Here is a 24,784-nt window from a genome sequence, read left to right as displayed (position 1 = left end):
TAAGTCAGTTGCGCTCGTGCACGATACGCATGGCTACGAGGCAACCCATGACACCTTTTGAGTATGCGTTCAAACCCAGCACCAAAGAGTAGCAGCAGTAGCCCACGACCCTGACTCCTGTGCAGCGGCACAGGTGACAGGTTGTACACTCGACTTATATTACACATGCCGCTTTTACGTAGTTTACATATCATTGTCACGAATCAGTCAGTGATGGCGAGGTGCACAGGTCGCAATTCAGATGCAAGCACGCATGTGTTACATAGCCAAAGCCGCCCGCCAAGATCTTTCAATGTATACACCTACCCCTATATACGCATCTCGCAAAGAAGATCTAGCGCGTAAGCTAGTTTGAAAGAACAGAAGGTATTGAGCCGATTATGCGCGATTTACGCGCTGCACAGTGACAATTCGTGGCTTTCATCGCTTGATTCTATACTGTAAGCGCATTTAGAAGGCCAAACTTATGGCGCCTCGGTGACTTGCGTGCCCGGCGTAGCGCCTCAAACTCAGGCAAGTAGTTTGCGAGTCGAGTCCGTTTTCTATTGTGGATTACTATAATCCAATTGGCATGCCCGTTAATAGCACATGCTCGCGGAGAGAAAAGATACTTACCCCGGACTGTGCGAGAATTTGCCCACAAGTCGCCGTCAGCTTTGAGCGCGTTGCCGTTTCCCGACTTAACCCTAATCCACTTGCAGACAAGTATGATGCCACTGGCAGGGGCAGGCCACACAATGGCCCCACAGTCTGCCGGCTCCGTGCCGGGTGTTGGGGCTACCTCAGCAGCGGCAGCGCCTGTGAAGCAGCGACCGGCCCCCCCTGCCGCCTGCGGGGGCGCGGCGCGGCGCTCGGCGGCCGCTGCATCCACCTCGCGAGCAGCTGTAGGCCTGGGCCACCCAGGCGATGCAGGGTCGTGGCTGCGGGCATCCGCCCGTCGGCCCAAGGTACTGGCCACCGCAGCGGCAGTCACCGGCCCCCACTCGGACACCAGCACAGGCGCCCCTCAGGAGGCCTCGACGGTGACGGCACGGGGCGAAAGTGCCGACGCGACCGCCGACGCCTCCTCGCAGCAGCTGACCCAGTTGCAGCAGCAGCAGCTGCAGCAGGCGCCAGCATCGGGGCCGGGGGCGCTGGGCACAGGCCCCAGCAGCGGCGGCCCCAACATGCTACTGCTGCCGGTGGCGGTGTGCAAGACCATTTCGCTGGCGCCGCAGGTGCGCTTGGGCTTCAGCCCAATGTCAAAGCCCTTGAATTAGGGGCCGCTGCACTGGGCTTGACGGGATGGTACACATCGGCCCCCGCCACGCAAACTCTCTCCCCAACAGCCCACTGACGTCGAGTCGCCTGCTCGCGCGCGCTCCACTTCCCTCCTTGCTCCCCGCAGGCCACCCTCTCCGACGGCGCGGCGGAGCTGCTGGGGCGCCTGCCCGCCGCCGCCGCCGAGCACGCCGCTCTGCCGTCGGGCGTCCTGAGGCTGGAGGTGCCGCTGCCGCGCACCGCCACCACCGCCCTGCGCTGGCTGCAGGGCCAGCAGCAGCAGCAGCAGCAGCACCAGGCGGAGGCGGTGGCAGTGGCCGCGGGCGACGGCGGCAGTAGCAACAGCAGCAGCAGCCCGGCGGCGGGTGGGCCGTTCTTGTACTTCAGCGGTCGCCGCTCCTCCGCGCCTGACACGCCGGGCGCCGCCGCGGCGGAGGCTGCCACTCGCGGCTGGAGTGCGCTGGCGGGCGCAGGCGCGGCGTGGCGGTGGTGGGGCCCCGGCGGCGGCTCCGGCTCCGGCACCAACACCAACGCCCGGGCCGGCCATGGCAGTAGCAGCATCAACGGCAACGGCAGTAGCAGCAACGGCAGTAGCCGGGGCAGCAATTTCGACAGCCGGGTGGTGGCGGCGCTGCAGCGCTTCCTGTCCGCGGACCAGCCGCGTGTGCGCATCCTGGGCGGTGTGCGCTTCGACCCGGCGCGGCCGCCCAGCCCGGAGTGGGCGGCCTTCGGCTCGCACTGCTTCGTGCTGCCGCTGCTGGAGCTGACGGAGGCGGAGGACTGCTGCCTGCTGGCCGCCACGCTGGCCTGGGACCCCGCGGCGGCGGCGGCGGCGGCGGCGGCGCGGGAGGCGGCGGCCGCGGGTGCAGGTGCGCGGCACGGGTGTCTCAGGATGCGATTGCAAGGGGATGGGGGCACGAGGATGCCGGTAGCTGCAACCGATGGCTGTGGTGTGAGGCGGAGATGAGGCGGCGTGTCCCATGCGCTTGTGCGCTGGCTGATGTGTGTGTCCGGGCTGGTGTGCAGGCGGCGGCTTCGTGGGCTGCTCGGACCTGGCCGCTGCGGCGGCGCGGGTGGAGGCGGCCCTGCGGCACATGGCGCCCGCGGCCCCCGCCTCCGCCTACGGCCTGCGCGTCAGCCGCGGCGGCGCTGGTGGTGCTGGTGCTGGTGCTGGTGGTGCTGGCGGCGTCGCGGGGCCGGGCGGGCCTGAGGCGGTGCACAGCCCCTCCCGGGCCGAGTGGGACAGCAACATGGCCGCACTGCTGGGCGGACTGCAGGTGGGGGCATGGCAGTGGGGCGGCGGGGCGGTGGGGGGTGGGGCGGTGGGAAGGGGCCGCACCGGCACCAGCACGCACACGCACACGCAAACGCACACACACACACACACACACACACACACACACACAACGTACATATATATACACACACACACACACACGCACAACGTACACACAAAAAAACATACGCGCACGCGTACGCGCGCCCGCAGGAGCGGCACGACACGGGCGCCCCGGCCGCGGCGGCGGTGGCGTCGCTGCTGGACCCGGGGGTGGCGCGGCAGGAGTACCTCACGCACGGCCAGCAGGGGCTGGACGGCCTGCTGGAGGCCCTCACAGTGCGCACCGCGGCGGAGGCGGCGTCCGGATCCGGATCCAGATCCGGATCCGGCGATGGATCCGGTGATGGATCTGGATCCGGTGGCCCGCTGGCGTCCATGTCGGACGTGGGGCTTGACGCGCTTCGCGACCTGATCGACGGCAAGGCCGTGTCCATGACGCAGCTGGCGGAGGGCGCGGCGGCGGGGGGCGGCGCGGCGGCGGCGCAGCCGTCGGGCGCACATGCTGCGGGCGTGGGCGTGGCGGCCGCGGCGGGCGTGGAAGCTGGCAGGGGCGGCGGCGGCGCGGGTGCTGTGGTCGGCGCGGAGGCTGGGGCGGAGTCTGAGGCTCTGAGCAAGGTGGTGTTGGCTCGGCGCACCACCACGCGGCTGGAGGGGCGGCTGGACCCACTGCACGTGCTGCAGGTGCGTGTGGGGAGTTTGGGGGGTGGGGAGCGGAAGAAGGGGAGGAGGCGGGAGAAGAAGGAGGAGGGGTTGAAGGAACGGGCAACGGGATGGGAGGGAGCATCGTGCTGGGACGTAACGCAGTTGAGCGCGGCGCTGGGGCCGAGGCACTGCGTGGTTCAGACAGCGAACGTGCTTTGAACGGCCAATGCAACCGGTGCCACCGCATCCGGCCCGGAAGCATACCGTACGTTGCGGTGTGTACGGCCAGCTCTACGGAGGCAGCTGAAGCTGCCTGCCTACCAACTCAAACCCGGCATGCCTCAAATTCCCCCTTACGCTGCCGTAGAGCCTGCAAGAGCGGGACCCGCGCGCCTACCAGCTCTACTTCGCACCCGGCGACGGCGGCCAGACCACCACCACCGCCACCAGTACCAGCACGCCCGGCCCCGGCGCCGCCTTCCTGGCCTGCACCCCGGAGCGCCTGTACGCCCGCACCGGCCGCTTCGTGGCCAGCGAGGCGGTGGCGGGCACCCGGCCCCGCGGCCGCGGTGGCGACGTGGAGGCGGACTTCTGGCTGAGCCTGGACCTGCTGCGCAGCGCCAAGGACCATGCCGAGTTCTGCACCGTGCGCGACTGGATCGCGGCACAGCTGGCGGGTGAGGGAGGGGTGGAGCAAAGGGGGGGAGGGGTTGCAGATGCGAGCCTAAAGGAAACTGGACCCAGTGCAATAGACCGAGGTGGAGAGCGTGGCCTATGCTTTGGCAACAGAGCGGCACGGGGAAGGAGAGGGCTGAGGGGGTGTGAGGGTTCTCAGGGGACGGGCGTGGCAAGGGCGGGAGCCCATGCGGAAGGCACCCACATGCCAAGGCGCAGCGCACGACGCAGGCGCACGGCACGGCACCAACCCACGGCCTGATACCTGTACCGTATGCCGCGCACCGCACGGCCCCTTGCACCCCGCAGGCCCCTGTGAGGATGTTGCCATTGAAATCCGTAAGTCGGTGTTGAAGCAGGGCGCCGTGCAGCACCTGTTTGGCCGCGTGGCGGCGCGGCTGCGGCGCGGCCGCAACGACGCGCACCTGCTGGCGGCGCTGCACCCCACACCCGCCGTGTGCGGCCGGCCGCGCGAGGCGGCGCTGGGGTGAGCAGCGGGCCTGGGCCGGGGGGGGGGCGGGAGGATGGCCGGAGGAGGGGCCGGAGGGGGGCCGGGAGGGGGGCAAGAGGAAGGGCCGGGAGGGGCTGGGGCCGGGTAAGTGAGGTTGGCCACGGAGGTGAGCTCAGCAAGTGTCAGCAGACTGGGCAGCGGCCATGCATAAACCACCGAGTGCGTAAAATCTCAAGCAGTACCTCTTTAGCCCTTTCTTCTTATACTATTTTCAACATATGCACGCCTGCACGCCCGCACGCCCGCGCCCGCAGCTACCTGGAGGAGCTGGAGGCGTTTGACCGCGGCTGGTACGCCGGCCCCTTCGGCTGGATCTCGGGCGCGGGGGCCGAGTTCGTGGTGGCCATCCGCTCCGGCCTGGTGGTGCCGGAGGGGGCGGTGGAGGCGGAGGCGGAGGCGGTGGCGGCAGAGGCGGCGAAGGCGGAGGCGGAGGTGAAGGCGGTGCGGCAGCAGCCGCAGGCGCAGCTGGCGAGCCGTGTGCACGTGTACGCGGGCGTGGGGGTGGTGCGCGGCAGCGACCCCACAGCCGAGTGGCAGGAGCTGGACCTCAAGGTGTGGGGGACGAGGGGGGAGGTGGCGGGGCGGGCGGGGCGCGGCGCGGGGGCGGGGCGTGGGGGCCGGGTGTCCATGCAGATTGGAGTGCGTGCAATAGAATGAGGACATCACAAGGATGAAGTCGGGGGGGGCACACAGGCAGACAAGAGATGGATGTATGCTGGGGTCCAGAGTCCGGAAACACCGGTGCCCGCTCGCGGCACTGCAATCGACACGCCCGCCAACATACACCCTCCCCCTTCCCACACACACACACACACACACACGCACACACACACACGCCGCAGATCCGGCCTCTGAGCCAGGCGCTGCTGCCGGCGCCGCTGCCCGCCGCCGCGCCCAACGTGAACGTGGCGTGGGCGGGGCTGCTGGTGGAGGAGCTGTGCCGCCTGGGCGTCAACATGTTCGCAGTGGCGCCGGGTGGGTGCTTTTAACAACTTTGTGGTTGTGGGGGAAGGGCATGTTTGGCATACTGCACAGTCGTTTTGGCACCACGCCGGCCACGCCCCTCCTCTCCCTAGCCCGCCTCCCGTTGTTGTGGCTGGCGTCTGCGAGCGTCAGAAGCAAGCATGCCGAGGAGTGGGCATTGCAAGACGGCTCAATGCCATGCTACCGGCGCGCTCTCACCCCGCCTTGCCCATGGCCGCACGCGCAGGCTCCCGCTCCTCGCCGCTGACTCACGCCATCGCCAGCCACCCGCGCGCGCGCCTCAACGTGTGCATTGACGAGCGCTCACTGGGCTTCTGGGCGCTGGGCTACGGCCGGGCGTGCGGCCGGCCCGCGGCGGTGGTGGGTGGAGGCGCGGCGGCGGTGTGGTGTTGTGGTGGCTCAGTGTGGCGTTGTGTTGTGTCTTGGGGGCCGTGCCTTGGCGCTCCTTGCGTGTGCGACCTCCAGCGCGCGTGCAACCCCCATGCACGGCTACCCCTCCCCCAGATCCCCCTGTGCAGCCCGCTGTCCTTTGTCTCCCACCGCTCCAACTGTTGCGACCCGCGACCACCACCACCACCACCCCGCCGGCGCCCTTGTGTTCCGCCAGGTGACCAGCAGCGGCACCGCCGTGGCCAACCTGCTGCCGGCGGTGGTGGAGGCCAGCCTGAGCGGCGTGCCGCTGCTGCTGCTCACCGCGGACCGGCCCGCCGAGCTCAGGGACACAGCCGCCAACCAGACCATCGACCAGGTGGGCGCGGGGCGTAGGCTAGCTCGCAAGTGTGTGCGTGCTGGGCATGCGGTGCTGTGGCGCTTGTGTGCTTTTGTGCTTTTGTGCTGTGCGTGTGGTGCTGTGCCCCAAATCCCCGCCCTGCTCTCGCAAACGCCCTTGCGGCATGGCGCCCATCCCTACTCAATCATACGAGCCCGCTTACATAGTAAATCCAATCCCCCGCCTGATGACGTGCCACCGCGCAGACCAAGATCTTCGGCGGCTTCACGCGCTGGTTCTTCGACCTGCCGCCGCCTGTGGCGGACGTGCCCGGCTTCGGCCGCACGGTGCTCACCGCCGCCTCCACCGCCGTGCGCGCCTGCGTGGCCTCCGCGCCGCCTGGGCCCGTGCACGTCAACCTGCAGGTGCGGAGCTGGGGAGGAGGAGGGGTGTTGCGGAGTATGAAGGGGGGTTTTAATGCCCGAGCCCGCCCATCCACTAACCCAGCGGCGGTCTGAGCCTTACCTGCCTTCTCCGCCTGTTCCGGCCCCCCCTCCCTCTGCAGTTCCGGGAGCCGCTGGCGCCGGTGGCGGCCCCCTGGCAGCCCGGCCCCTTCCTGCAGGGGCTGGCGGCCTGGCAGGTGAGCGCGCGTGCTTGTGCGTGTGTACGTGTGTGCGTGTGTGCGAGCCACCCCAAGCAAACAGAAGTGGAAGTGGGAAGCCAGGGAGCTCGGCTGCAGGACCGCAGGGGGTGGCTGCTGCCAGATCCTGTCCGCCACGCCTGCCAGCAAGTCCCGACGCCGCGGCATCCGGTGCAGACGGCCGCCACCAACCCCTGCCCCCCCATCGGTAACCACACGCCTGCTGTACCACTGTTCCGGGCTGCGCCTTCACTTGAAGACGATTGTAACATCCAACCGCAGGCCTCCCAGCAGCCCTTCACGGCGCACATATCAGCCGGCGCGCTGCCCGCTGCGGCCGGCGCCATCATGCCGCTCCTGGCCTCTCAGCAGCAGGCGCAGCAGACGCAGCAGCCGCTGCTGGGCGCGGCGGCGGCGGGGCCGGGCGGCGGCGGCGGCGGCGGCTGCGACGTGGCGGGCCTGCGGTCGCTGCTGGCGGCCGCCCGGCGCGGCCTAGTGGTGGTGGGGGAGCTGCTGGACCCGCGGGAGATAGTGGCGGCGCGGCAGGCGAGTGTGTGGCCCAAGGCGTGGATTGGAAACGCAATATGCACTTGCGTGCGTATGTGTGGAGATATGGAGGGGTGGCGGGGACGGTTGCAGTGCGGTCTAACAGGGGGCCAGGAAGGGACACCGGGGTGAAATAATTGATCCGGGCCAGGGCACGGCGGCGCGCACGGTGGCGTGTGGGGCGCAGCTCGCATGCTGCCTGCTGCACTATGCCTCACTCCTCGCCTTATCACCGCCGCTGCAGATCTGCGCCGCGCTGGGCTGGCCGGTGGTGGCGGACGTGCTGTCCGGGCTGCGTGTGGGCGCACCCCCCTACCCCACCTCCCCCTCCTCCCCCTCCTTCCCCTCCTCCTCCTCCCCCTCCTCCTCCTCCCCCTCCTCCTCCTCCCCCTCCTCCTCCTCCTCCTCCCCCTGCTCCTCCTCTTCCTCCTCTCCCCCCTGCTCGCTGTACGAGGGCCCGGTGCCGCTGGTGGCCCACATGGACCACTTGTTGCTGGGCGACCGGGCCTGGTGGGCGGCGCTGCGGCCCGACTGCGTGCTGCAGCTGGGGCCGCACCTCACCTCCAAGAGGCTGGGACAGTTCATGGTGGGCAGCTGGGGGGGCAGCGGGGGACCGGGACCGGGGGGACGGGGGGACGGGGACGGGGTGATGGGGTGACGGTGTGAGTAACTCCGGCGTCGTCTGGGCGGGCTTTCTTCTCGTTTTTTAAAACACACGTGTGCACAACCCCACGCAAAACCCACAGGATTGGGCTGCCATGGCGCCAGACGACGGCTCCTCCTCCGCCGCCGCCGCCGCCGCCGCGCCGTGGCTGTACGTGGCGCCGCACACGCTGCGGCACGACCCCTCCCACCTGGTCTCACACCGGGCGGTCATGGACCTGGCGGCCTTCAGGGACGCAGTGGTGGCGCCTGTGGCGGCGGCGGCGGCGGCTGCGGCTGCTACTGCCGGGGCTGCTGGGGCTGCTGCTACTGCCGGGGCTGCTGCTGGTGGGCGGTGGCGGCTGAGCGAGTACGGGCGCATGCTGCTGCAGATGGACGAGGTGGTGTCGCACGAGGTGCGCGGGGCGTGGGTGTGCGGGAGGTGGGGTTGGGTGGGGTGGGTGTGTGCGGGAGATGGTGCGGGAGATGGGGTATGGCCGTATGGGGGTATGGCTGGGTGACCAACTACACGGACGGAGCAGCGACAGCGGCACCCGGGTGTCGTGTCTCGCTGCCACGCCCACACCAGGCCGCCTGCACGTGTGCGATGTAGCGTTTGAACACGCCGTACACACCGCTCACACAGATTGACGCGGCTCTGGCCGCACTTGAGGAGATCAGCGAGCCCTTCATCGCGCGCAGCTTGGCCCGCCGCCTGCCGCCCGGACACGGCCTGTTCATCGGCAACTCCATGCCCATTCGGGACATGGACATGTACGCGCCGCCCGCGCCGCCGGCTGTAGCAGCAGGCGGCGCAGCGGGGGCTGTAGCAGGCGCCGCTGCCGCGGCAGCGGCGGCGGCGCCGGGCTCGGTGGCGCCGGGCGGAGGAGGCGGCGGAGGCGCGAGGGCTGGCGGCGCGGCGCCGGCTGCGGCGCCGGCTGCGGGCACGGGCGCGGCTGCGCTGGTGGGGGTGCCGGTGGCTGCCAACCGCGGCGCCAGCGGCATTGACGGCGTGCTGTCGACTGCGGCCGGTGAGCACTGGCCTCTCGGTCCTGTGGCCTGTGGGGAACAGGCCGGCCGCACCACGCCTTGACAGCAGCGAACGGCTGATAAGACCCGCCCCTGCAACGCACTGCTGACAGCTGCCGACAGCTCGCACCGCGACGGATCATGTGCCGTACGACGTTATTAGTAGCGCACCCTCTTGCATGTACTGTCTCGTACACACCTCCCACACACACCCCACCCCCTCCCTCCCGCCCACCGCCCACCACCCGCCCGCCCGCTGCTCCTGCCCCCCAGGCTTTGCGGAGGGCCTGTCCCGCCCCGCCACCCTGCTGGTGGGCGACCTGTCCTTCCTGCACGACATCAACGGACTCAACCTGCTGCGAGGCGGCGAGCTGCGGCCGCCGCTCACCGTGGTGCTGGTCAACAACAGCGGTGAGTGCGGGCGGGGAAGGGGGGGCGGCAGCGGGGGTTTGGAAAGGTGGTAGGAAAAGCAGGGGGTGGGGTGTGCGGCAGCGTGCGCGGGTACGGTGGATCCCTCGATTGGAGTGTGTGCACGAGCGATGAGGGAAAGAGTTGCGTCAATTGCTTGCCAACCTCCACACGCATCCACACGCCCACACACTTTGCTTATTCGCACACCCTGCCCCGCTGCCTCCCTCAGGCGGCGGCATCTTCTCCTTCCTGCCCATCGCCGCCTCCGTGCCCGAGGACGAGTTCACGCCGCTGTGGGCCACGCCGCAGAACGTGGACCTGGAGGCCATGTGCAGGGCGCAGGTGCGGGAGCTGAGGGGAGGAGGGGGGGTGGGGCGGAGGCTGAGGGAGGGGGCGGAGGCTGAGGAGAGGGGGAGGGGGGGGAGGCGGCTGGGGCGGAGGTGGCTTGGGGGGGAGGCGGCTGGGGTAGAGGTGGCTGGGGACGGCTGCAGAAGGGCGCACAAACGCTCCCATACCATACCTTCCACGCCGCCCCACGTGCCCTTACACATATTCGCCTCATTCATCCCTACATGCACCACATATGAACACGCACGCATACGCGCACCCTCCCTGGCTGCCGCGTTTCCTTCCCTCTCCGACGCGCCCTACCCGCCATACCCGCTCCAGGGCATCCCACACCAGCGTGTCACCACCCCCGGCGGCCTGGGCCCGGCGCTGGCGGCTGCCTGGGGCCTGAACCGGCACAGTGTGGTGGAGGTGGTCACGGACCGCACCACAAACGTGGACCTGCACAGGGTCATACAGGTGCGCGCGCGGGCAATGGCGGTGGCGGGAGCGGGGTGGGGGGCAGGAGCAGGGCGGGAGCAGGGCGGGAGCAGGGTGGGGCCAAGGCGGGAGCGGGCAGAGCGGGAGCGGGAGCGAGCTTGTGTGCGTGACGATGACGGTCGGGGGCACGTGTCGGCTTCTTGCTGCCTGGTGGCGAGTTGTTTGGGTCCACACACAATTTCCAGGTGACTTGGCTGGCGGACTGATACAATCACGCACGCAACAATCACTTTGACACACCCTGCTGCAGGCTGCGGCGCTGCGCGCGGCTCAGCACGTCCACGCCCTGGCCCGCATGACCCAGCCGCCGCCGCCGCCAGCACCCGCTGCCGCCGCCGCCGCCGCCAGCTCCTCCCTGTTGCTGCTGGCGCCGCCGCCCGGCGGCTGCCCCTGCGCGCCCACCTTCCGCGCCGCCACCCTGCACTGGCAGCGCTACAGCCTACCCCTGGCCAAGCCGCTCACCAACACCACCGCCGCCGCCGCCGCGGCCCCGGCCGCCACTGCCACTGCCGGAGGCGGCGGCAGTAGCAGCGGCAGCGGCGCGGGCGGTGGGCTGGGCCGCCGCGAGGGGCTGCTGCTGCGGCTGCAGCTGACGTGGCCTGACGGGCGGCTGGCGGGGGCGGGTGTGGGCGAGGTGGCGCCGCTGCCGGGGCTGCACCGCGAGACCCTGCAGCAGGCGGAGGTGCAGGTGCGTGGGGGTGTGGCGTGGGGGGTGGGGTGGGGTGTAGATACCAGCCCAAAGTAGACCGAACCGGGGGTGGGATGGGGTGGTGGTTTGGTGCCGGTGTGCTAGACCGCACCGGCTGCACACGCCTGACTGCTCGCCGCACTCACGCGCCTTCCATTCTCGCCGCCGGCCTCACCGATCGATGTCTGAGCTGTGCCGGCATCCCTACCTGCTCACTGCCGACCCCCTATGTTTCCCTTAACCTCCTGCCCTGCTCGCCTCATCCCGCCGCCTCACTCCACTCTTTCTGGTGCCCCTCCCTACCTCCCTCCCTCCCGCCCCCCTACCTATACCTCCCTCTCTCACCCGCCGCCCCTCCCTCCCTCCCTCTCCCGCCCGCCGCCCCCAGGTGGCTGCGCTGAGCTGCCTGCTGCAGGGCGTGTGTGTGCCCGCCGCCCTGTCGCTGTGCGGCGGGCGGCTGGGCGACTGGCTGCAGCGGGAGGTGGGGCTGCGCATGGAGGGAGGCTGGCTGGCGCCGTCCGTCAGGTGCGGGCGTGTGGGGTGTGGGGGCGTTTGGGGCGTGGAGGTGTGGGTGTGGGGCGTGTGGGGTTGTGGGGTTGTGGGGCGTGGGGGTGTGCGGCGTGTGGGGCGTGTGGGGTGTGGGGGACTGCTGCGGTGATGGGTCATGCTGCGGAGGAGCTAGTGCGGGGATGCTGTTGATGGTTGGGTGCAATCAGGCGGTTGGGGGGCTCGCGGGAGCACCTCACAAGGACCGGAGTGCAATGCAACAAGTCTCCCATGGGCCCGCCTCCTCGCACTGTCCACTTCCCGCCGCTGCTGCTGCAACGCTGCTGCCGCCCTCACTCCTCAGGTTCGGCCTGGAGAGCGCGCTGCTGTCAGCGCTGGCGGCCTCGCTCCACACCTCCGTCACCGACCTACTCGCACCGCCTCCCTCAACCTCCTCCTCCTCAAGTTCCGCTGCGACCCCGCCGCCGCAACTGGTGCGCATCAATGGCCTGCTGTCGCCGCCCGTCACAGCCGACGTGGCCGCCGACGCCGCGGCGGCGGCGGCGGCCGCCGCCGCCCTGGTGGCCTCCGGCTACACCGCCATCAAGGTGAAGGTGGCTCGGCGGCCCGACCCCGCCGCCGATGCCGCGGTGCTGGCGGCGGTGCGGGCGGCGGTGGGGCCGCACGTGGGGCTGCGCGCGGACGCCAACCGCGGCTGGGCGGGGCTGGAGGCGGCGGCGGCGTTCGGGGCGGCGGCGGCGGCGGCGGGCGTGGGGCTGGAGTACGTGGAGGAGCCCACGGCCGACCCGCGGGACATGGCGGCCTTCTACCGGGCCACGGGTGGGTGGGGGCGCGTGTGTGCCTGTGTGTGTGGGGGGGGGTTGTATGCACCAGCCCAAATCAAACGACAATGAGCGGGGCACAGGCACAGGAGGAAGGGGAGGGAGGGGCCCTGGTGGATTAGGTGGGAGGGGGACGGACCGGGGTGGCAGCACTGTTGGGGGTTTGGGGAAATGGGCTGTGTGGGGCTGTGTGGGGCTGTGTGGGAGGCATGGTGGCGTTGAGCTGCATGGGTGCACTTTGTTCGCCCCAAACGTTGTGTGCGGTAATGTGCCCATGTTCTTACGTGCTTGCTCATGCGCTCTCGCAGGCGTGCCTGTGGCGGCGGACGAGTCGTTGGATGAGGGGCTGCTGCTGCCACCGCCCTGCACCGGCTCCGACGCCGGCAGCAGCAGCGGCAGTAGCAGCACCAGTGGCGGCGCCCTGCGCGGCGGCAACAACGGGTCCCTGGGCTACGGCTCGGCCTCGGGCTACGCGGCGGGATCCGGTACTACAGCCGCGGGGGCGGGGCAGGGATGCTACAGCGCGCACGGGCTACCGGCGGACCGCGCCGCGGGGCTGGCGGCTGTAGTTGTGAAGCCGAGTGTGGTGGGCGGAATGGAGGCGGCGTTAGAGGTGGCGCGGTGGGCGGCGCGGCGCGGCGTGAGCGTGGTGGTGAGCTCGGCCTTTGAGAGCAGCGTGGGCGTTTCGCACCTGCTACAGCTGGCGGCAGCGGTGGACCGCACGGCCGGCAGTAGCAGCGGTGGAGCGGCGGCGGGGGGCGTGCACCACGGGTTGGGCACGCTGGACTGGTTCGCTGCGGACGTGTGCGCGCAGCCGCTACAGCTACAGCCGCACATGCTGCCCCTCGGCAGTAGCAACAGCAGCAGCAGCAACGGCAACGGCACCGGCAACGGCATTAGCAGCAGCAGCAGCAGCAGCAGCTCTGCCGCAGCCGGCGACTTTGTGCCGCTGCAATCCGTATGCGGCACGGTGCGGCATGCGGACGAGCTGTTGCAGGTGGCGGCCAGCGGCGCGGCGTTGCGGCCGGAGGCTTTCACGCGGCCGTGCGCGGCGGCCGCACTCGAGTGCAGCAGCAACTGCGACGGCGGGCTCTGGTCACAGGCGGCGGGGCTGGGCTGCACAACGGAGCGCGAGCTGAGCCTTGAGGTGGCCATTCCGTCAGCCTCCGGCTCACCACCTGCATCCTCCTCCGCCTCTGAACAGCAGTTGCTCCGATTCCGCATCCATGGCTACGAGGTCCTCCCCGCACCCTCACCCGCACCCACACCCGCACCCTCCGTCTCCACCTCAGCCTCCACCTCAGCAGAGGGGTCGCCAGGTTCAGATTCCGCACAGCCCGGTTCCCAGGCGGCCCAGGCGGTGGCGGCGCCGCCGCAGCCGTTCGTGTTCCTCCACGGGTTCCTGGGCAGCGGCCGCGACTGGGCGCCGCTCATGCGCGCGCTGGCGGCGGCGGGGCACCGCTGCGTGGCCCTTGACCTGCCCGGCCACGGCGGCACGCGGCCCTTGGACGGCCCCGCGGCTGCAGAGGGTGGTGGGTTCGTGGGCGCAGGGCCGGCGGGGCTGCCAGTGACGGAGGCGCACACCATCGCCGGCGCGGCGGCGTGTGTGTCTGCGGCGGCGGCGGCGCTGGGTCTGCAGGGCGCGGTGCTGGTGGGCTACAGCCTGGGCGCGCGGGTGGCGCTACAGGCGGCGGCGGATGCGGGCAGAGGTACTACGGCGGCAGAGGCGATGCCGGCGTCGAGCGGGACAGGCGGCAGGGAGGCGTCAGGCGGCGCCTCCCAGCAGCCCGCCTGGTCGGGTGTAGTGCTGGTGTCCGGAACACCCGGCATCAAGGTGAAGCACCCGCGCGTGTGTTCATGCCAGGCGTCCGGGTTGACGGGCTTTGGGGGCTTCTTCCAGACAAGCCATGAGCTAGCTAGTCAGCCAGAACTGCATCTGCCTGCTCGCGCGCTTGGCTGCTGGAGGCTCACACATTGCCGCCCTGCTCTTTCCCTGTCCTTACTTTATGCACCGAACCACGCGCCTGCCACAGGACGCGGCGCAGGCGGCGGCGCGCGCCGCCAACGACGACCGCCTGGCTGCGGGGCTGTGCCGTGCCGGCCTGGCGGCCTTCGTGTCGCGCTGGTACCAGCAGCCGCTGTGGGCGCCACTGCGACGCCACCCCGCCTTCCCGCGCATGCTGGCGCGCCGCACCGCGGCCGCCGCGGCGGAGGACGCAGGTGGACACGCGGCGGCAGCGGCGGCGCCGGAGGAGGAGGGGAAGAAGGCGGAGGTGGAGCAGCTGACGCAGTCGGCTGCGGTGCAGGCGGCGGCGGCGCTGAGCGGCATGAGCACAGGCCGCATGGTGAGCTGTGTGGGCTTAGAACTTTGCTTCTCGCGTCTTGTTGTCTAAGGCAGTACTGCGCCTACATTATGGAATGCGCGTGCGCTTTCCCAACGCTGTCACCCACGGCCACCGCCCGCCTCCTTTCCAACACCCCCACCACTGCCGCCAACCGCCAAACCGACCCCCTGTCTCGCAGGTGCCGCTGTGGGACCGCCTGGACCCCTGGGCCGGCCCGCCAGTGGTGCTGGTGGTGGGAGACCTGGACGCCAAGTTTGTGGACATCAACACACACACCCTGGCGCGACTGGTGTGCCGCCGGACCGCCGCCGCCGCCGCGGCCGAGGCGCTGGCGGCGCCCGCCACCGCCGCCGCCACCACGCAAGCCGAGGTAGCGGCAGCGGCGGCCACCGCCGCAGCCGCACAGCCTGCGGTGCAGTCGCTTGCGTTCTGGGCGAACCCGGGCACGGCGGGTGCTGGCGGGATGGCGGGCGCCGCGGGTGCGGCGGGTGTTGGGGGTCAGGGCGGCTCGGGGCGGGTGATGGGTGTGCACGAGCAGTTGGGGCAGCTGGGGCACGCGCTGGTGCGGGTGGAGGGCGCGGGGCACGCGGTACACGTGGAGGCGCCGGAGCGGCTGCTGGAGGTGCTGCAGGAGGCGGCGGCCGCGCTGCGTGGCGGGGCGGCGGCGGAGTCCTGAGAGCTGTGCCTGGCTGTGCTGGGGCAGCAGCTGTGTGGTGTGGTGTGGTGTGGTGTGGAAGGACGGGAGCCGCGCGCTGGAGTGAGCAAGAGCCTGGCTGACAGCGATGATTATTGAAAGCAAGAGATCACGACGCGGAAGACTATATATACACATATTTGCGTTGTGTATGTATGTAGGGGTGGCGACTTATGAGCGCGACTGTGTGATGGCATGGATGCTCTGGGTTGTGAAGGCTGAAGATTGATAAGAGGGAGGCAAGGAGTGATGACTGGAGCGGCAGGAGAGGTGCGTTGCTATTTGCGAGCTATCAGAAGCTGCGCGCGTTGGCGTGAGCAAGAGCAGCATTGAGTGTGGTGCATGCATGTGCACAGGTGGCGATAGAGCATTGGGACTAGAGGGCTACAATCTTTGCTGTAGTACATGCCGCGGCTAGGGCAGGGTACATATGTTGCCGGGAGGAAAAGTTTGTCATTTGTGCGTACATGCGTGCGTGTGTATGTAAGTCTAGAGGCGGCTGGATTGACCCGGGCGGCCGATGGGTCCAGGCATCTTCCTCTCACACGCCGCGCGGCCGCCCTGTGCTCCAGCCGTAGTCTGGGCGTGCGGCGTGCGTCTGGGCGCAGGCCTGATGGCGGCCGCATTGCGCAGAAGCCGAGTGTGGGTGATGATAGGGACACAAGAGAGCAAATTTACCGTACATTCTAGACTGTTCATGGGCTGTTGAAGGCACGATGCTCCGATGAGCCACGAGCCACCATCTCATTTTGAACAGCCTGCACGTGAATGGCGACCTGCTATCGGCACCTACCACACACACACACACACCGTGCCACATCCCACACGCCACGCCGACCCACAGCTGTCTCAACACACACACTCCTCCCACCAGCTCACGCTCTCTTGAGTAAATTACAGCCTTCAAACGTCTTTAGTACAAGCGTAGCAATCCAGATCATGAAGCCGCGCCGTCGCCTGGAGCCAAACGCCCGAGCGGACGTCGGGCGCAACACGCCTCAGCCAGCACACCCTTTCAGGAGGGCTTCCTCCGTATCGTACAATTAGGGATTACCGTACACGTACTACAGCAAAAGCCCTTCCGGGTAGCGGTACACTGTGTGGCTGAAAACCGCCACATAATACTACAACAACACCGAGGTGCTTCGCCGCACCCGCACGTGTAACGTACATACCTCCTTCACCCACTCCCCCTGCGATGTCCATACCTCCCGTGCCTCCCACGTGCCTCCCACGCCCGTGACCTCAGCTGCTGCACGCAAGCTACAGGTCGCCATCGGCCGCAGCCGCCGCCAGCGCCGCCCGAAGGCAGTCCCGAAGATCTGCCAGCTCGTCCAGCGCCTGCGTCGAGGGCGAGAACACGCACAGATTACAAGAGTGTGCGTCTGTGTGTGCATGATCATTGAAAGCACTAGGGTACTGAGGGTAACGTAACCCGCACGTGTTGCCCGGCCGAGGCCCACGAGTCCCGAATACGGCAACCAGCACGTACGGCCAGTGACCCCCGTGCCATGCCTGCATGAGCCGTACACGCCCCCACCTCACCCCACCCCACCCCACCCCACCCCACCCCACCCCACCCCACCCAACCCAACCCCACCTGTCGGCCCGTGAACTCCCTGGCGGAGGGGTGGCCGTGCGGCGCGGCCAGCGGCGCCGCCTCCGTCATCAGCCGCACGAAGGCGCCCACCGCCACGTCCCGCTCCCGCGCCTGAGCGAGGCCTGCAGCAGCAGCGGCAGCAGCAGCAGCAACACCCAGGAGTAGCAAAGAGCAACAGGGAGCAGCAGGGGCAGCGGCAGCAGCAGCAGCGGTAGGGGCAGTGGGGCGTATGGTCTGAGAGGCGGGTGAGGCGTTGGCGGGCTCTCGTGTGTGACTGCAGTTGGGAAGCGGGAGCGCAAACTTGGGAAAGACCTTCTCAAGGCATGCACGCACACACACAGAACACACGGAAGCGCAATGCATCCTCCGTGCACTCGATGGCCATCGCCGTCGCCACCGCCCTCCCCCGCCCGGCCTCACCAAGCGACAGCTCGAAGGGGCCCATCGGAGGGCGCCCGCCAGCGCCGCCGCCGCCACCGCCGCCAGCCGCCCCGCCGCCGCCTCCGGCTGGCGCCGCCGCCACGTGCGTCATGAGCGGCGGCATGTGCAGTCCGTCCGAGTCCAGCGCGAACGGCAGCAGGTCGGACTCGCTGTCCTCGCGACCCAGCCCGCCCAGGTGGTGGTGCTGGTGGTGCTGCTGCTGCTGGTGGTGGTGCTGGTCAAGGAGGGAGGCGGCAGCAGCGGCCGCTGCCGCGGCCGCGGCCCCTCCTGTGGTGGCGGCAGTAGCGCTGCCAGCGGCGGCAGCGGCAGCGGACGTCTCGGCAGCGGCGCCGCCGCCCTGGTCTGCAGACACGTCTTCCTGCCCTGCAGCCGCAGCACCTCCGCCGAACTTGCTGGCTTCCGCCGCCTCCGCGGCGGCGTTGTCACCAGCGGCTGCAGAGCCTGAAGCGCTGCCGCCGTCACCGTCATCCGCGCCACGACCACCGCCGCCGCCGCCGCCGTCCAGCATTCGCCCGCCCGAGCTGGCGCGGTGGTGGGTGGGCGTGGCGACGGCGGAGTCGCCAGTGGAGGAGCCGCCGCCGACACCGCCGCTGCGGCCGCCAACGCTGCGGCCAATCGCGGCAACCGCTCCAGACGTGGGCCCAGACGGCGGGCTGAAGCTGAAGATCGCAGACGACGTGGACGGCTCACGCCGTGCCCCTGGCGGCCCGTCCGCGCCGCCACTGCCCGTGCCCGCGCGGCCGCCGTCGCCGCCGCCGCCAGCACCTTCGGACCCGTCGCCGCGCTTGCCGCTGGAGCCGCCGCCAGCAGCAGTGGCGGCGGCGGCGGCGGCGCCAGATGCGGCGGCGCCGCTGCCGCCGCGGAGGTGGCGGTGGGCGTGCGGCGGCGTGCCGGCGGCGGCGCCGCCGGGCGTGGAGGGCGTGGACCCGTCAAGCAGGTCATGCAGCGGCAGCAGGTTCGGGATGAGCGCGCCTGCGTGTGCGCCTGCGTGTGTGCGGAGCAGGCGTGTGATGCCACACGTGTAACATGGTACCAGGCCGCGTGTGGTAGGCACGAGCTTGGTGACAGCGGACGACATGCGCCACGCCACGCCACGCTACGCATTACCCCTCTGCCCCTCGCCGCCCCCCCTCTCAACCACCCGCACCCCATCCCGACGGTTCCGGTCCGCCACCTACCCAGTGCCCCGGCGGAGGCCAGGGACCCGGGGTCCAGCGAGCCGCTGCGGCTGCCCCACGAGGGCCGCCGGATGGTGGCCAGGCACGTGATGTCGCGACCCGACACCGCGCCGCCGCCGCCGCCGCCGCCACCGCCGCCACTGCCCACCACCAGTGCTCCCGGGCCCACGCCCGAGGGGCCGCCGCCGCCGGCCGCCGCCAGCGAGCGCGGCGTGCCGCCGCTGGGGCCGCCGCCGCCGTGGCCGCCGCCGCCGCCGCCGCCCATGTAGCCTAGGGGGACCATGACCTGTGGGGATGCGGCCGGTGGGGTGAGGCGATATATGGCGGCCGGGGTTCCAGGCACGACTGGTTAGGCGACATGGCGGCGGCGGGGGTGGGGGTAGCCGTAGGGAGGATCAGTCGCAGCAGTCGACACAGCAGCAGCACGGCCACACAGCGGCACTGAACCTACCGTAGGCGCTGAACATACCGTAGGCGCTGAACATACCGTAGGCGCTGAACATACCGTAGGCCCCTGCTCTCTGGCTCTGGCCCAGCCCACACCCCAGCCCCAGGCAGTAGTCTTACACACGGCGCACCGCCCCTGCCCCCTGCCCCAGGCTTCCAACAACCCACAATGCCGACCCAAGCCCCCATGCCTGCACCAACAATCCACCCACCCACCCACCCACCCACCCACACACACACACACACACACACACACACCGTCGCCCACCCACCCACCCACTACCACCCACTACCGCCCACTAGCATCCACCCACCTGGTGCAGGGAGGCTAGTGACATGGACTGGGCGGAGGGCGTGAACGCGAACGGCAGCTGCGGACTGCCGTACGGGGGCAGCGAGCCCACCGCCACGCCCACGCCCACCACCGGCATCGCCACGCCCAGACCCACGCCGGCGGTGGGGCTGCTGATGGGCAGTCCGCCGGAGCCGAGCGCGTAGGGGCTGCCGCCGGCGCCATACGGCGCCGAGGTGTGGCGCTGGTGGTGGTAGTGGTGGTAGGGGTTGATGATGGTCACCGCGCCGGGGTTGGCGGCGGCTGCGGCTGCGGCGGCGGCGGCGGCGGCTAGGTGGGGCGCGATGGGGCCGGAGGCGCCGCCGGCACGAACCAAGGCGAGCGCCTGACGGCCGGCGGCGATCCCGGCGGCGGCGGCGGCGGCCGAGGCGGCGGCGGCGGCGGCGGCAGCGTCGGGTTTGGTGGGTGACAAGGCGCCGGCAGCGCCGGTGGCGGCTGCGCCGCCGCCAGAGCTCTGTCGCGGTCTCCCGGGCACTGCGTGGCTGGGGTGCGTCGGCGGCCGGCCGCTCGTGTGCGGCATGGACCCCACTGTCGCTGCTCCTGACCCCGTCACAACAGCTGCCGCTGACGTCACAGAGCCAACGCCGCCGCTTGCCTGGCCGCCGGCGGTGAGTGCTGCTGCCACCGCCGCCACCACTGCATCGTCGCTGCCGCCGCCGCCCTCGCCGGAAGCGTCGCCACTCCCAGCTCTGCTACCCGGAGCGCCCCGCCCGCCTGCCGCCTTGCCAGCCTGCTGCTGCTGCTGTTGTTGCTGCAGCGCCCCCAGAGCAAGACCCAACATGCCACGCGGCGCTGCGGGAGCGCTGCCGGGCGCCAGACGGTGGTGGGCCTCAGCCGCGGCCGCGGCCGCCGCCACCGCCTCGCCGACGGACGCCGCGCCGTCACCGCCTGCCGCTGCGGCGGCGGCGGCCGCGGCGGCGGCAGAGCGGGAGGAGGCGGCGGCGGCGGCGACTGCGGGGTGCACCTCGAAACCGCCGTACACCGCCGGGGCGCGCAGGTCGTTTACGGAGCGCGTGCGTGAGGAGGCTTTCCTGTGGGGCCGAGTTGAGGGTGCGGAAGCGCGAACGGGCACGTTGTCAGCACTGCCACACACACACGCGCACACATGCAACATACGGGTCCGACATGCCGACATGCTGCTACACATGACAGCAGGAGTCACAAACCCTCTGAACACGTCGCCCCTTGCCCGAGCCCTTGCCCTTCCCTTGCATGCGTTGCCCGTCCCTCCATTTCGGCAAGGAGCCGGTTGCTTACGGGATGCTGACAGGCGCGGAGGGCGCCCGCTCGGGCCCCGAACCCGAGCTGGCGCCAGAGCCGCCCTTGGCCGCCCCCGCCGCATTGCCGCTGCCGCTGCCCGCGCCCATGCCAGCGCTGCCGCCGCCGCCCTCCCCCGCCGCCGCCGCCTCCTGCCGCTGCCGCGCTGTCGCGACATCGCCTGTTGCGGCAGTAGCATCCGTTTGCTGCAGCGCAGGCGTCCCGAAGGCCGAGGCTGCCGCTGGCGGCTTGCCACCGCCGCCGCCGCCTGCAGCTGCTGCCGCTGTTGCTACTGCCGCCGCCGCTGATTCCGGTTGCATGCTACTGCTACTGCTGCCGGCAGTGGTAATGGCCGGGTGCTGTTGAGGGGGAGGGTGCTGTGGTGCGTGTGCGGGTCCTTGTGGGGGGGCCGGAGGCGGCCGGCTGTAGCTGGCGGAGGCAGGTGCTGAGGTGCCGGGCAGGGCTGCTACTGCCGCTGCGTTGGAGGGCAGGCGGCCGGAGTGCATGGGCGACTGCATGGGCGGCGTGGAGGCGTTGCTGCCATACCCTGTGTTAAACAAGTTTGTGTGTGCGAGCGTTGGGGCACGCGTGAGGGCAGTGGAACGTATTAGAGTACACCGGAATGTACGAGTGCATTCCGCCACGGACACGGCGGAGAGGCTCCTACGAGGCCCCAGAGGGCTGCAAAACCGTCTCGCCCTCCCTCCCTTACACATGCCGCACGCACCTGAGCTGGAGCGACGGAACAGCATCGCCTGCCCGCCTCCTCCACCACCCTCACCTCCACCTGCACCACCCATACCGACACCCGGGCCGCCCGGGCTGCCCAGAGGCGGAGGCAGCGAGAACGAAACCTGCGGCGGCGCCAACGTGTGATGGTGGTGACGCGTGATGTGTTTGCGTATCAAGTTGAACCTGTTCAGGAGTTCCGACGCGTCCGCAGGACCCGATATGCGCACCTTCATTTCCTTGCTGCTCCAGCTCTGCCGCACAATGGGCTGCGCAGGCGCCGCCGAGCCGCCTCCGCCGCCTCCCGCACCCGCCGCGCCAGGTGCCGCCCCTGGGTACGGCCCACGTGCGCCCGGTGGCAGGGCCGGGCTCCCCCGGAGCAGCGAGTCTGCATATGGATGCGCCGGGAGCAGCACACACGCACACACATACACACACATGTCGTACAGCCGCTCCGGTTAGTACTCTGCGGCAACTCCCCTGCATCACGCCCTGCTGCCAGCGCCAGAAGCGCCGCGCCGCGCTCTTGTGCCCCGTCCCAAGATTTTGCAGCCCATGGGCATTGGAAAGGCACTCGCCCACGCCGCCGCCCCACCGTCCACCATTCCCTTAGCTGATCATGAGTGCAACCTCTCGGTTGGCCTGCTTTGAGTTCTGGAATGAACCACCCACCCACCCACTACCACCCACCCACCCACCCACCCAGCCACCCACCCACGCACCTGGAGGGCTGCGTCCGGCGGCCCCCGGGTAGCCTCCCGCCGCGAGTGGCGCCCCCGAGTGCCCCTGGCCCGTGGACGGCCGCCCGCCCGACCTGTGCGGGCCGAGACGGACCGGCACACCAACCACAGAGGCGGACACACACGCAGTCAAGGCAGCAGCGTAAGGGTGAGGGCCTGAGGGGGCAGCCGAATCCAGTCATTATCCGACACCCTGAACCCAGGAACGGAGTGCACGCACGGCCCTGCCGCCGCCGGCGCGCGCGCACGCACCCTGCCGCATGCAGGAGCTAGTGTCAGCTGTGCCGTGCCCCTGTGCCCAGTGGCCCGCTGCCCGCCCGCCTTCCCCTCACCTGCCCATGCCCGCCGACGCCGACGGAGCACTGGTGCTGGGCATGGGGTGCTGGTGGTGGTGCTGCTGCTGCCGGCCGCCGCCTGCTACTGCCACTGCCGCGCTGGCCGGCGGCCTGCCGGTGCCGGTGGCGCCCGCCCCGCCAGCGCCGGCAGGAGACACGTAGTTTTCGTGTATGGTGAAGGGCGCCGAGGGCGGGACGGACGCCGCGGCTGCACAGCTGAAGGCCGCGGCTGCCTCCGCCGCCAGCGCGCCGGCGGCGGCGCTGTGTGCGACAGCCACCCGAAAGGTGCCGCCTGGCGTGTCCACGGGGGCAAACATAAACTGCTGCAGCCGCGGCTGTAGCGAGGAGGCTGCTGCTGCCACTGAGGCGGCCGGACCAGCGCCGCCGATGGTTGACCCGCCCTGCAAAGACCAAGCACCGGGCGCGCGGCCGTCGATGGCCAATTCACAACGCACGAATTTCGAAAGCAGGAGAGCCCGGCTCAGGCAAGACCAACCAGCGACAGCAGCATGCGACCTTTGATAATAAGGTATTGCAATCAACGGTGGCCGAGCCGGCCGTGCAATACCCGCACGCTGCCCAAACCCCTGCAACCCTGCGACAAGCACGCCGCGCCCCGTGCGGCTGAACCTGCCTGCGACGGTGTCAGCGACTTGAGCACGCGGCATGTGAGGGGCGGCGGGGGCGGTTGCTGCTGCTCGCTGCTCACGTTGCGCTGTGTGTGGCGTGGGTGCGTGGGTGGGTGGGTGGGGGGACAGGAAACGTCAACGAGATGGTGAGGTGCACGATGACCCCGTTTGGCCCGGCTCATTGCGCACATCTCGCCACCACTATCCACAACAACAATGTGCGGTGAGTAAGACCCTCCCTCCCTTTCTCCCTCCCACCTTTGCCGCCCGAAACAGCTTGTAGGCGGGTAGGATGCGGCTGTAGCTGTACAACGAGCGCACCAGCAGGATCTGGCGGCAGCAGCGGCAGCAGCAGCAGCAGCGGCAGTAGCAGGAATGCGCAGTGGTTTGAGGAACGCGGCACAGTGGATTGTCGCGCGGCGGCCACCGCCACACCCCACGCGGGCGTACACGTGACAGCGTCCCCGGGTTGAACGCGGCACCCGCCCCGTCTCCTCCCCCCCAAAAAGTATTATCGCTTGCATCCGTCGGCTCTGCCAGTGCTCCCCCAGTTTGGCTTGGTTATGTTTAGTTTGGGTTGGTATGATTGTCTACCGTCTACCATTTCCATCAATATTCATGAGTGTAACCCTTCCCCACACACAGACACACAGAGCACGCAAAACCCCAATACCGTACCCACACACGCGCCCAGCTCACCAGGCGCTTGTACACGGACGCCTCATCCAGGTAGGTGCGTGTGCCGCCACTGCCGCCGCCGGCTCCCGCCATGCCACTGCCACTCCCCGGCGGCGGCCCGCGCACAAACTCCAGCGTCCAGCGCTCCAACAACACATCAGCGCCTGCCGGGCAGTGCCAGTGCCAGCACGGTTGCGGCGGCGGTGTTATCACGGTTAGACAAGTTCATTGTCTGCAACACAACCGATGCGAACCAACCAGTGCAACAGCCTACGCCCAGCAGCCTTCGGAGGTCTCCCGCACATGGCCCCTTCTCCTCCTCGTCGCCCTTCCCCCAGCACCACGCACCCACCGGCCGCGGCAAGGCTCTCAATCGCCCCCACGCCGCCATCCGAGCCCGTGCTCCCAGCCCGGGTACCGGCCGCCGCAGCCGCCGCAGCCACTGAAGCCGCGGCCTGCTGAGTCAGGTGGACCTGGAACACGCATGTATCGCGGTACACACACAGGCAGGTAGGGTTTGTGCGGGGGGGGGGGGGAGGGGCCGCCATCAGACTGGAGTTGCACGGCGGGACGCCCCACCTCGACGACAAGGGGGTTGGAGATGTCCTTGCGCCACGCCTCCACGTCCCTGCCGACGTCCTTCAAGTCCACCTCATCCAGCTCCAGCAGGAACTGCGCTCGCGTCAAAACGAATTTTGCATTAGAGAGCAAATCGCGAGCGCCGGTATTTTAGCGCCACTTGCGCGCAGGCCACGACGGCTCCCCTTCAACGCGCAGATAGCTGACGACAAACTGCCCTTCCACCGAGTGCGCGTCTCACCCATCTTCCAGCTCTCTTGTCACGAGCGGGCCTTTGCTGTGCAGGCGTTCTGGCAGCGGAAGCAAGGACGCGCGAGCCCAGAATGACCTGTCCGCACTTAACGAAAGCCTCGCCCACATAATGCTCTATGGTCAATCGGTCAGTCATTGCTCAACTGTGCACCCAGGAGCTGCAAATTCGGCACATCTGAAAACCCTTCTTTTACAAACTTGCAAAATTACATGCCTTCATTTCATTCCTCTACTTTATTCATACGACTATGTCATCATAGTATTCAGGGTGTGGTGCAGATGTGAGCCATATGGCG

At 69.5% G+C, this 24,784-nt stretch overlaps 2 protein-coding genes across 2 annotated transcripts; one reads left to right on the top strand and one right to left on the bottom strand.

Annotated features, from left to right (window-relative positions):
- The first annotated feature begins 181 nt into the window (after positions 1-181).
- Positions 182-15,937, top strand: CHLRE_16g659050v5 (uncharacterized protein). Its single transcript, XM_043070952.1, has 26 exons — positions 182-513; positions 702-1,217; positions 1,388-2,129; positions 2,287-2,537; positions 2,750-3,280; positions 3,609-3,918; positions 4,226-4,403; positions 4,682-4,979; positions 5,270-5,402; positions 5,638-5,771; positions 6,019-6,159; positions 6,387-6,545; positions 6,686-6,760; positions 7,043-7,306; positions 7,551-7,892; positions 8,053-8,364; positions 8,595-8,979; positions 9,251-9,388; positions 9,618-9,730; positions 10,058-10,195; positions 10,467-10,904; positions 11,293-11,429; positions 11,755-12,230; positions 12,541-14,066; positions 14,266-14,577; positions 14,756-15,937. The coding sequence occupies exons 2-26, from the start codon at positions 708-710 to the stop codon at positions 15,251-15,253; spliced, it is 8,541 nt and encodes a 2,846-aa protein (XP_042915594.1). The 5' UTR covers positions 182-513; positions 702-707; the 3' UTR covers positions 15,254-15,937.
- A 2-nt stretch (positions 15,938-15,939) lies between these two features.
- Positions 15,940-24,741, bottom strand: CHLRE_16g659000v5 (uncharacterized protein). Its single transcript, XM_043070951.1, has 16 exons — positions 24,478-24,741; positions 24,237-24,329; positions 24,010-24,130; positions 23,679-23,821; positions 23,238-23,309; positions 22,985-23,065; positions 22,348-22,751; positions 21,998-22,089; positions 21,506-21,663; positions 21,274-21,400; positions 20,547-21,093; positions 19,252-20,320; positions 18,491-18,776; positions 17,292-18,296; positions 16,872-16,993; positions 15,940-16,612 (listed from the first exon to the last, which is right to left on the bottom strand). Exons 1-16 carry the CDS (start codon positions 24,622-24,624, stop codon positions 16,535-16,537), a joined length of 4,545 nt encoding a protein of 1,514 aa, XP_042915593.1. The 5' UTR covers positions 24,625-24,741; the 3' UTR covers positions 15,940-16,534.
- Positions 24,742-24,784: the final 43 nt, after the last annotated feature.

Source organism: Chlamydomonas reinhardtii, chromosome 16, assembly GCF_000002595.2.
Source record: "Chlamydomonas reinhardtii strain CC-503 cw92 mt+ chromosome 16, whole genome shotgun sequence".
In the NCBI taxonomy this organism is placed as follows: domain Eukaryota; kingdom Viridiplantae; phylum Chlorophyta; class Chlorophyceae; order Chlamydomonadales; family Chlamydomonadaceae; genus Chlamydomonas; species Chlamydomonas reinhardtii.
Note: the sequence above shows the minus strand (reverse complement) of the source record. Positions and strands in the feature narration are given on the sequence as shown.